Genomic DNA, 9,934 nt, shown 5'->3' on the forward strand with positions numbered 1-9,934 from the left:
TCGGAAACCCAAGGAGGGGTCGCTATGAGTCGGGGCCGACTCGACGGCATATAACAACAACAACATGGGACTGTTTTACCCTGCTATGAGGTTGGACCTGATGCAAATCAATGACTTAATGACTTACGCTAGGTTTCAGCCCTTCTTCAATCACTGTGGGCACTATACCTCTCTGAGCTTCAGTTTACCCATCTGTAAATTGGAGCTAATAATACCTCAGAGAAGTTTGGAATCTTAAGTGAGATGAAGTGTCTAAGATGCTTCCCCAGTGCCTAGCATACAGCAAAAGCTTGGTAATTGTTCACCTGACAATGACTTTTTAAATTAATAAAGTAGAACCTGGTCTTTAAATGGACCAATTCTTTTCTTTCCTTTTTTAAGGAATACTTTCCGAGGCTCCAGAGGAAGTAAAATATTGCCAGTGTTCCACCCTAAAAAAAGAATGGCTGTGTTTCCCTGCAGTGGATTGGAGTAGAACCTGAAACCTGAGAGTATGAGGATTCTGAAGGCAGAAACAGTGTTGGAGTGACCATGGGGAGACCTTACCTGTGTGAGGGTCCAGTAGGCTTGACAGCTCTTCTTCTAGCAACTGCTTCACAGACAAATCCTCTTCAGGGTCCAAGAGCCCTTCCTCCTGGTCTAGTTCTGCCTGGCCACCAACTCTGGCACCTGGGCCATCTGTATCTGGCACTGGACTCCTGCAAAGGAAGCAGTCCACTAGTGAGGAAATGCAAGCATAGACTCACTCATCCCATTCATTCATTCATGCTATTCACACCAGCATTTGTTTATCCATATCCAAGAGGATATACAGCCCAGCCTTCAGAGTTAGACCAATCTGGAATATGTAATCTCAGCCCTGTTGTTTATTCTGAATCTCAGTTTCCTCATTTGTAAAATGGGAATAATAATTAACACCCACCTCTGGGACTGTTGTGAGGGTAAAATGAGATGTTGTATTTAAAGGGCTTAGCATAGTGCCTGGCACCTCTTAAGCATTCAACAAATGGAAGTAACTATGAATGCATTGATATTACTCACCATTGTTCCTCCAATGCCTTTGCAGCTCATGGCACAGAGTAGGAGGGATTTAGTCAACTTTGGCTGAACAGTAAAGTCATTCAGCCATCCATCAAAATGTGACCTCCAGTGAGGGCAGGGATTTTTATCTGACCCATTCCCTACTCTCTCAGAACAGTGCCTGGCACATGTTATGTTATTACTTGCCGTTGAGTCGGCCCTGACTCATAGCGACCCCTCCTTGGGTTTCTGAGGCAGTATCACTACGAATGTAGATTGCCCCATCTTCCTTCCGAGGAGTGGCTGGTGGGTTTGAACCGCCAGCTGTCTGGTTAGCAGTCAAGTGCCTTAGGCACTATGCTACCAGAGCTCCCAGCCTGGCACGTCGTAATAGGTAATAAATATTTTGTACAATGGATGACCAAATATTCCCTCCTCCCTGTTTGAGGTCAAATTCTGGGGCAGAAGAGTAGGTCTGTGGAGAATGCAACTAAGGTAAGGCATCCTAAAGGTGCTCGGGCTCTACTTTCCTTATCCCAGTGTCTTGCGGGCTCCACCCTGCTCCCCCTTTCACATTAAAAACATACCTCCAAAGCAAAATACCTGTTGCCATCTAGCTGATTTCAACTTATGGTGACTTCATGTGTTGTAGAGTAGAACTGCTCCATTGGCAAATGGTTTGCACTTGACTATTAAGCAAAGGTTGGTGGTTCAAACCCACCCAACAGTACCATGAATGAAAGACCTGGTGATCTGCTTCTATTAAGATAACAGCTCTTTTCCATAAACTTGCCGTATCTCTTAGGGAAGGCCAGCTGGGACTGTCTTGACATAACAGCACAGATGTAGCCCTCTTCCCCCACAGGTAGGACAGCTCCATGAGGGGCTTTAAGGACTGTGGATCCTCTTGGCCATTTCCACTGCTGTGAAGGAATCAGCAGGGAGGTGGCAAGCTTGTAAGTAATAACTAATGGCGATTGATGTAGCCCTTGTAGTGCAACAATTAAGTGCTCAACTGCTAACCAAGTGGTTGTGGTTCAAACTCACCCAGAAGCTCTGCAGGAGAAAGACTTACTTTCTTAGAAAACTATGGGCAGTTCTACTCAGTCATATGGGGTCACTATGAGTTGAAATTGACTTTATGACTCTGGTGGCCTAGTGCCTAAGGCATCTGACTGCTAACCAGAAGGCTGGTGGTTCAAACTCATCAGCCACTCCTTGGAGGGAAGCTGGGCAATCTACTTCCATAGGGTCACTGTGAGTCAACTCGACTTGACAGCAGTGAGTTTGGTTTTTGGTTTTTAACAATGTTAATTGAGCAATTACTCTGACTTGGGCCTTTGCTTCCCAGGGTAAATGTACCTTTTCATTCAAACCTTTCACACCAGTAAGAGGTTCTCCTGTTATCATCCCCATTTTATAAATGAGGAAACTGTGGCTTATAACAATTATGCAGCTTGCCCAAGTTCCCCATGGATTAAGTGATTCAGTAAGAATGCAAAGCTAGGCCAGGTGACCCTGAGTGTGTGCACTTACCCTTACCTTTTGCTAAAAAGAAGCTACAAGTTGTATGGCAAGAGCACTGAACCAAGAGTCCTGGGCTCTGAGAGCTGGTCCCAACTCTGCCACCTCCTTTGCTATGTGACCTTGAGCAAAGTTACCTTAAGGGGGAAGGACTTATTATGGTAACACCTACTAAGTGCCAGCCACTGGGCTATTGGCTTAGAATACATTTGATCATTACATCCTTTCTACATCTCTACAAGGGAAGTGTTGGGCCCCACATTTTACAAATGAGTAAACTGAGGCCATGAGAAATAATCTAAACCCAAGTTTACAAAGGATTGGATCACACTACTTAGAGCCTCGGTCTCTCCATCTGTAACAGGAAGGAGTTAGATTAGATGTCCTCTTGAAGTCTGTTCAATTCTAGGATTGCCAGGACACACCCACACATCCATGACCTTAGCAGAGGGCCTTCATATCATGCCTTCATATTATGTTTAAAGGTCAAGAGAAAGAAAGCTGAAAGTTACAGATTTAAAGCTGATAGCCCAGCACCTCTGTAGCCAGGGGACATAGTCAGAGCCTGGGGGATGAAGTCATTTCCTTAGTGACTCTGGGTCCTGTAAAGACCATAAATACAGTCAAAGTCAACCAGAGCGAGTGAGCTGGCTAGGATGGGGGATGGGCGCTGTCTGCTGTATTCTCCCAGCAATGTCTGGAGCTGTGCTCACCCCTTCCTCATGTGATGGAGGTGATCCCAAGGGTGAGGGCCATGCTGGTGGGGGACTCCAGAAACCTGCATGGCTATGTGCTGCTTACCTGCCGCCAGTGGGCTTGGCCGAGTACTTATTTCCCCGGTGGTTTGGTTTGGGCTGGAATTGGCCCTGATGCAGCAAGGACAGCAGCTGGGAAATTTGCTACAAGACAGGAAAAATCTGTTGACTCCACACAATTCCTACCCAGCACACTTCCTCGCCGGATGTTTCCTTCAATGCCGGTGCTTTCTTTTTATAGTCTTTCCTCCAGCTTTCAGATGTTTGTATGATCAGGTGGGGGATGGTACCCGGTGTCACAGACAGGGACCTGTACGGGCAGGTTCCTTGTTATACCATGCCACCCCAGGATTAGGGTGCTTGAAGGAGAAAATGTGGACCCTCTGGGCCCATCCCCCACCCCTTCACTCCCCACCATGACCTGCTCCCAGAGGAATTTGTGGGATGGGGGTGAAAAAGACATTTCCTGACCATAAATTCATTGTTACTCTGATAAAGATTATCTTAAAAAAACAGCTATTTTCCCCCTTCAACAGCATTCAAACACTCAGCAGATTTTTGTGGCCAGATATATAACTATGTTGCAGAGAAGGCAAAATGGTGTTATTTAATCATTCATTTCTCTATCCTTTCATTTCTTCAACAAGTATTTAATAAGAGTTTGTTTGTGCCATGCACTGTGCTCGGTATGGGAATAAGAATGAGAATAAGACCCAGTGGCTGCCCTCAGGGAACTCACAGTCTCTCAGGGAAGACAGGGAGCAGTGGTTATTAGAGGGGATTGCACTGGTGGTTGGGAAAGGATGGGGGTCTGTGAGAGCAGAGGAGGGCCCCTAACCTGATTTGGAGGGGGAACAAGAGAGTATTCATTTATTTCCACAAATGTTTATTGAGTTCATACTTTGTGCCAAGCACCTTTGTTGAGACAGGAAGGTTCCATAGGACTTTGGTAAGTGGGGAGTCAGGGTGAGGGTCTGGGGGAAGGGGAAGGGTAGGTTTCAGGCAAAAGGCAGAAAGCAGAAAGGCTAAGAGACCGGAAGAGATGGTAGCATTTCAGGAAGGCTGGGGAATGGGATAGGGGTGGGCGTGATGTCATGGCCAGGTCCTGCAGGGCCTTGTGAGGGAGAAGGCAACAGGCCAAGTCTTAGGAGGCTGAGTTCTAGTTCAGGCCATTTCTAGTTTGTTGTGTAATGTCAGGCAGGGTTTTGAGCCTCCTCAGTTCTCAGTTTCCTTGTCTCTAAAGTAGGGCTAGAGAGTCTGCTTAGACTTCTTCAGAAGGTTGTGGAAAAATGAGGAGTTCTCTGTAAATGTAAGGACTTTGGGTTATTACCCTAGGAAATGCTACCTCTGCTTCCTGTGTCCATGTCACTCCTCCCTGGGGTGGCCTACTCTGCCCCTCTGGGCAGCCAGAGGCAGGAAGTGCTACCTCAGAGGAGAGTTAGAACAAGGGGTGGCCAGGATTGGGGTTTTACTATGACTAGGGAAGGTCAGGGTCCCATTGCCCACCTCAGGGCAGATCCCAATCCCTAAACCCCTGGCCCAGCCCCAGAAGCCCTCCTAAGGCACTGGAAGCCTTTGCCTGAATGACAGCTGACATTTCAGGATACCCAGCCCTGCGCTGGGCACTGTCACCAACGGTCATTTCACAGAACCCAGACTCTGGGGACAGTCAGACTCAGCTTCAAATCCTGAGTCTGCCTGTTCTCCAGTTCCTATCTGTGTGACCTTGAGGAATTAATTGAGCATTCTGAACCTCAGAATCCTCAGTGACAAAAAAAGGAATAATAATGAAACCTGGGTCGTATGGTGGTTATGAGGATGAAATGAGCCAAAGCATATTAACCTTATTAATAGATCCCATAACAAGCACTTAATAACTTATCAAGTGCTATACAATCTCATTTAATCCTTAATATAACCCAGGGAAGAGATATTATTATACCCATTTTGCAGATGTGGAAACTAAGGCTCACAGGGGTTACATAGCAAATAGTGGCAGGGCTGGAATGAAACCTAGTGCCCTGACTCCCCTGCGGCGCTGTGCAGCACCCAAGAGACATGCACATTGGGCAAACTGCCTCTTACCTTCCAGTAACTTCCAAATGGGCACCTTTCTTTCTGTCACCCCAGTTAGGTCACCTACAAGGCCTCTCTCTAATGCCTCTATTCACCAGCAACCAGCAGAGTGTTTGACATAAAGAGCTCATCCAATAAGCACTTGCTGAATGAATGAATGAATGCCCAGGGCAAGACTCCTATGAGAGCAGCTGGACCCACTCCAGGTGGCTTCCTGGGGAGGGTGTCAGGGGAGAAAGCCATGTCCTTGCTCTTTGGAACCAAAGCTGGTCGCCTGACCAAACAGAAGTGTGCCTTGAGCTGGCAGCCTGGCACAGTAAAAACTATATGGGGGTTCAGAGGAGTGGATATGGGTGTGAGATCAGACACCACCCATGAAAAAGATTTCCCATTTGGGCCTAGAAAATCCCAGCCACTAGACATTTTTATTGTTCATCATCCCATTTAATCCTCACACCCTCCTGGGAGGTAGCTGCAGGGAAATTTTGACATTATAATCCCCATTTTATAAAAAAAAACCCAAAACCAAACTCACTGCCTTCAAGTTGAATCCAACTCATAGTGACCCCTCCTTCAGTTTCTGAGGCAGTATCTCTATGGAAGTAGATTGCCCCAGTCTTCCTTCCAAGGAGTGGCTGGTGGGTTTGAACCGCCAGCCTTCTGGCTAGCAGTCAAATGCCTTAGTCACTATGCCACATGAAGCTCATATGTTGAAAGACTTGTCCAAGGTCACGCAACTCTTAAGCCACTATGCTGAAGTTTGAACTGAGGTCTGCCTAACTTCCAAGTGCCAAGGCTATTTCCACTGCACCCCCCCATGAGCTATAGAATCTTAGGCAAGTCAAATGCAACTCCTGTGCCAGTGCAATGATGCCCATGCCTGCCTACTTCATAAGGATGTTGCCCAGATGAGATGAGAGCAGTGGATATGAAGAAGTGCTTTGCAGAAGTAATAGTAATTAACCACTTGCTGAGCACTTGCCTTCCAGACACTGTTCCAAGAGCATTAAGTTCATTCACTTATTTTATTTTCACAGTAAACTTAGAAGGTGGATGCTGTTAATATCAACATCCTCAACACAGAAGCTTGGAGGAGGTAGAGCCAGGATTTGAACCCAGGCAGCCTTGCTCCAAAGCTTGTGGTTTTAATCACTACCTTTGCTGTATCTTTATGTGCCAGTCACCATGAGTAAATACTTTATAGGGACTGACTGATGAAATCCTCAGACAACTCTACAAGATGGAACTCTTTCTATCATCCCTATTTTACAGATAAGGAGACTAAGCCTCAGAGACAATGAGTGATTTGCCTAGGATCACACAGGTAGTAAGTGCTGTTGACACCAGAACTGTGCCCTGAGCCACTGCCACACCATACACCATAAAGTTATGGATAAAAGGAACGTGATGGTAATAGGACCATTGTTGGTGGTCAGGAGGTGACCAGGAAGGGATTGCCCACATCTGAGATACCTGAACAGGAGGAGAATCCATGGTGAGCTCCTCCACGGGATTCCGTTCTGCGAAGGCAGCCACAGACAGCCGGACCAGGCTCCGCAGGATCTGACGGGGACCTGACTCTTTCTCAGGGGCCACTTTGCCATTGAGATTCCGCTTCCGTCTCAGGGTTGCAGAGGAGGCTGCTGGGCTCAGTGGAGCCTCCCCAGTGCCTTGGTCTCCAGGCAGTCTCCCAATGGGGTTACCTGCAGCCTTTGGGGGCCTTGAGCGTGGCTGGTCCATTGTGGGCTGGGGCTCAGGAATGTTCAGATTCTCCCGGGAGGCATTCCTCTGCCTGGGGTGGTTGAAAAGGAGGTTGACTGTGTCCTGCAGCACCTCCTGGCTCTCAGCTAGTGTTCCCAGGTTGCCTTGGTTACGCAGGGTCCTGTACAGGGTGGGAGTGAGGTGAAATGGGGCCTGTAGGCCAGGGTCCCAGCCTTCACCCATATTTGCTTCCTTGCCTGTGTCTTTGTGGGGCTGTCCGACTTCACAGGGCTCATCCACCTGGCCCCTGAGCACAGGCACAAGATGGATGTCTGCCTTCTGAATGTGTTTCTGGGGCCTCTTGGGCTGGTGGCGGTAGGTGGACTCAGCCTCCCGACAGTTGTAGGCCCGGCTGTCCTTCTTCTCTGTCCGGCAGATGGACATGACAAGAGCCAAGATCAACCCGAAGATGGCCAGCAGTACTACCAGGCAAATCACAGTCAACATTGATGTGCTCAGAACCCCAGGCTCACGGCCTGAGTCCCTCAGATGGTCTACACTGGTGACGAACGTGACCCTCAATAGGGCTTGAGTCTGCAAGGAGGGACTGCCATGGTCCTCCACCACTATCTCCAGCTCCCATTCACTTCCAATGAGGCTGCTGGCATTGGTGACATTGATGAACAGATGCCCCAGGTGGGGGCTGAGGACAAAGAGGCAAGCTTTGTTACCCCTCTGAATGCTATAGAGGAGCTCTCCATTGGCCCCTGAGTCTGCATCTCTTGCCACAATGGTTGCCAAAAGGAATGGCCGAGGACCGTGGGTGGCTGGTGGTTGTATATCAGCATTTATTGGACCTAAGCCATTGGGAGTCTCAACGGGCACCAGAAGGTGGCCTGTGGAGGCATTTACAAGTACTGAGAGGCTAGCTTTTCCATTGGTGAGCACAGGCTGAATCACTTCTGGGGCATTGTCATTGGCATCCAGGAGGCTGACCCACATAGAGACATGGGATGCGAGCTGGGGCTGCCCCCTATCTTCTGCGATCACCCGGATCTCAAAGCTGGCCATCTGTTCATAGTCCAGTGTCCTCTGAGCAGTGACCTCTCCTGTGTCTGCATCAATAGCTACCAAGTGAGAAACTGGGGAGTCCTGGATGCGGTATGAGATTTTTCCATTAATGCCCAAGTCTGCATCATGAGCCTTGACAGTGATGAGGTGAAGAGAGGGTAGATTGTTTTCCCGAGTGGATACTTCATACCTGCTCTTCTCAAATACAGGTGCATTATCGTTGGCATCACTGATTTGAATGCTGAGCTGTTTCTCGGCCGATAAGGGCTGGGGCCCTTGGTCCTGGGCTAACAGAGTGAGGGTATATTCAGGCCACTGTTCTCTGTCCAGCATGGCATTGGTTAGCAGCATATATGTGTTGCCATTGGTCCTTTTCAGCCTGAAGTGGCCCAGCTTTTGGTTGAGCCAGCAGTGGACCAGACCATTGTTGCCGGAGTCTAAGTCATTTGCCATGACAAGAGCAATGAAACTATCCTTGGGAAGAGCTTCTGATACCATTGGTGACTGGGAGGCCCATGTGACATGGATGCTTGGAGCATTGTCATTGACATCCAGAATCTTGATGAGAACTTTGCAATGGGCTGGGATGGGATTGGGACCTAGGTCTCTTGCCTGGACATCCACCTCATAGGCAGGATTCTTCTCATAGTCTAGAGGTTGACGCAGAATGAGCTGGCCCGTCTTGGCATCAATACTGAAGGTGTCTAGCACCTCAGAAGGCACATGCTTGCTGAGGAAAAACTCCACCTCCCCATTGGGGCCTTGGTCAGGGTCCGTGGCAGTCAGGTTTATGAGAAGAGTACCAGGGACAGCATCTTCCTGGATTTCTAGTGCCAGGGAGCTCTCAGCAAATACAGGGCTATTGTCATTGGAGTCCAGAACATTGACCTTGACCAAGCTAGTACCTGACTTGGGGGGGTCCCCATTATCATAGGCAGTTAGCACCAGATCAAAAAATGAGTGAATTTCCCGGTCCAGCTCCTTCACTACCACTAGTTCTGCATATTTGGTCTCATCTGGCCCCACGATGACATCTAGGGCAAAATGCTCGCTGGGAGATAGGGTGTATGAGTGCAACGTGTTGAGGCCAGTGTCTGGATCAACAGCCCTGTCCAGAGGGATCCGAGTGTGCAGAGAGGCACTCTCAGAGATTTCCAGCTCCTGTTCTCCTTTGGGAAACTGTGGCTGGTGGTCATTGATGTCTAGCACCTGGATTTCAACGTGGATCAGAGCCAAATCCCCTGTGGCAAGCACGTCAAAGGAAACCAGACAGGGATCCCGCTGCCGGCAGAGGTGCTCTCGGTCTAGCCGCCGCCCTGTGCTGAGCAAGCCGTCCTCAGCATCCACCTGAATGGGGAGCACTTGAGGCAGCTGCAAGACCTGAAAGGTGGCCCCTGATGGCCTCTCCTCCCAGCCCAGTTCCTGGGACAGCTTCCCTATCACAGTGCCGGATGGCACTTCCTCCCATACTTGGTATTTCACAGTGAGAGTAGCCACCTCCTGACAATCCCCTGTAAGGAACAAGTAGCCACCTGGCCCCCAAAGCCCCAGCAGAAGCTGCAGAAGTTGCATCATGCTTACCGCCAGAGTGGGCTAGATTCAGAAACCACTAGAGTCCTTTAAAGGCTGGTCAAGTCCTCCAGTGTTTCCTGGATGGCTGGATTAGCTCTGTTCTCCTGCCCCCAAACCCACTGCTACAGCCTCGTCCCATAGTTAGATGATGATGGAACAAGCAGGATTCCCAGGCAAGGCCATCTTCATCTGAAAAGATCTGAGAGGTCCAAGCA

The 9,934-nt window shown here is 48.8% G+C and overlaps 1 protein-coding gene across 1 annotated transcript in view; it reads right to left on the reverse strand.

Annotated features, from left to right (window-relative positions):
- PCDH12 (protocadherin 12) overlaps nucleotides 1–9,722 on the reverse strand; it is a 15,042-nt gene extending 5,320 nt beyond the window's left edge. The window contains exons 1-3 of the mRNA XM_007939058.2: nucleotides 6,849–9,722; nucleotides 3,346–3,443; nucleotides 547–698 (exon numbers count right to left, since the gene is read on the reverse strand). Of these exons, the coding sequence (XP_007937249.1) occupies nucleotides 547–698; nucleotides 3,346–3,443; nucleotides 6,849–9,722 (3,124 nt within the window). The remainder of the gene's footprint in view (nucleotides 1–546; nucleotides 699–3,345; nucleotides 3,444–6,848) is intronic.
- Nucleotides 9,723–9,934: the final 212 nt, after the last annotated feature.

The sequence above is a fragment of the Orycteropus afer genome, unplaced genomic scaffold, assembly GCF_000298275.1.
Source record: "Orycteropus afer afer isolate SDZICR_OR568_19922 unplaced genomic scaffold, OryAfe1.0 scaffold00056, whole genome shotgun sequence".
NCBI lineage: Eukaryota > Metazoa > Chordata > Mammalia > Tubulidentata > Orycteropodidae > Orycteropus > Orycteropus afer.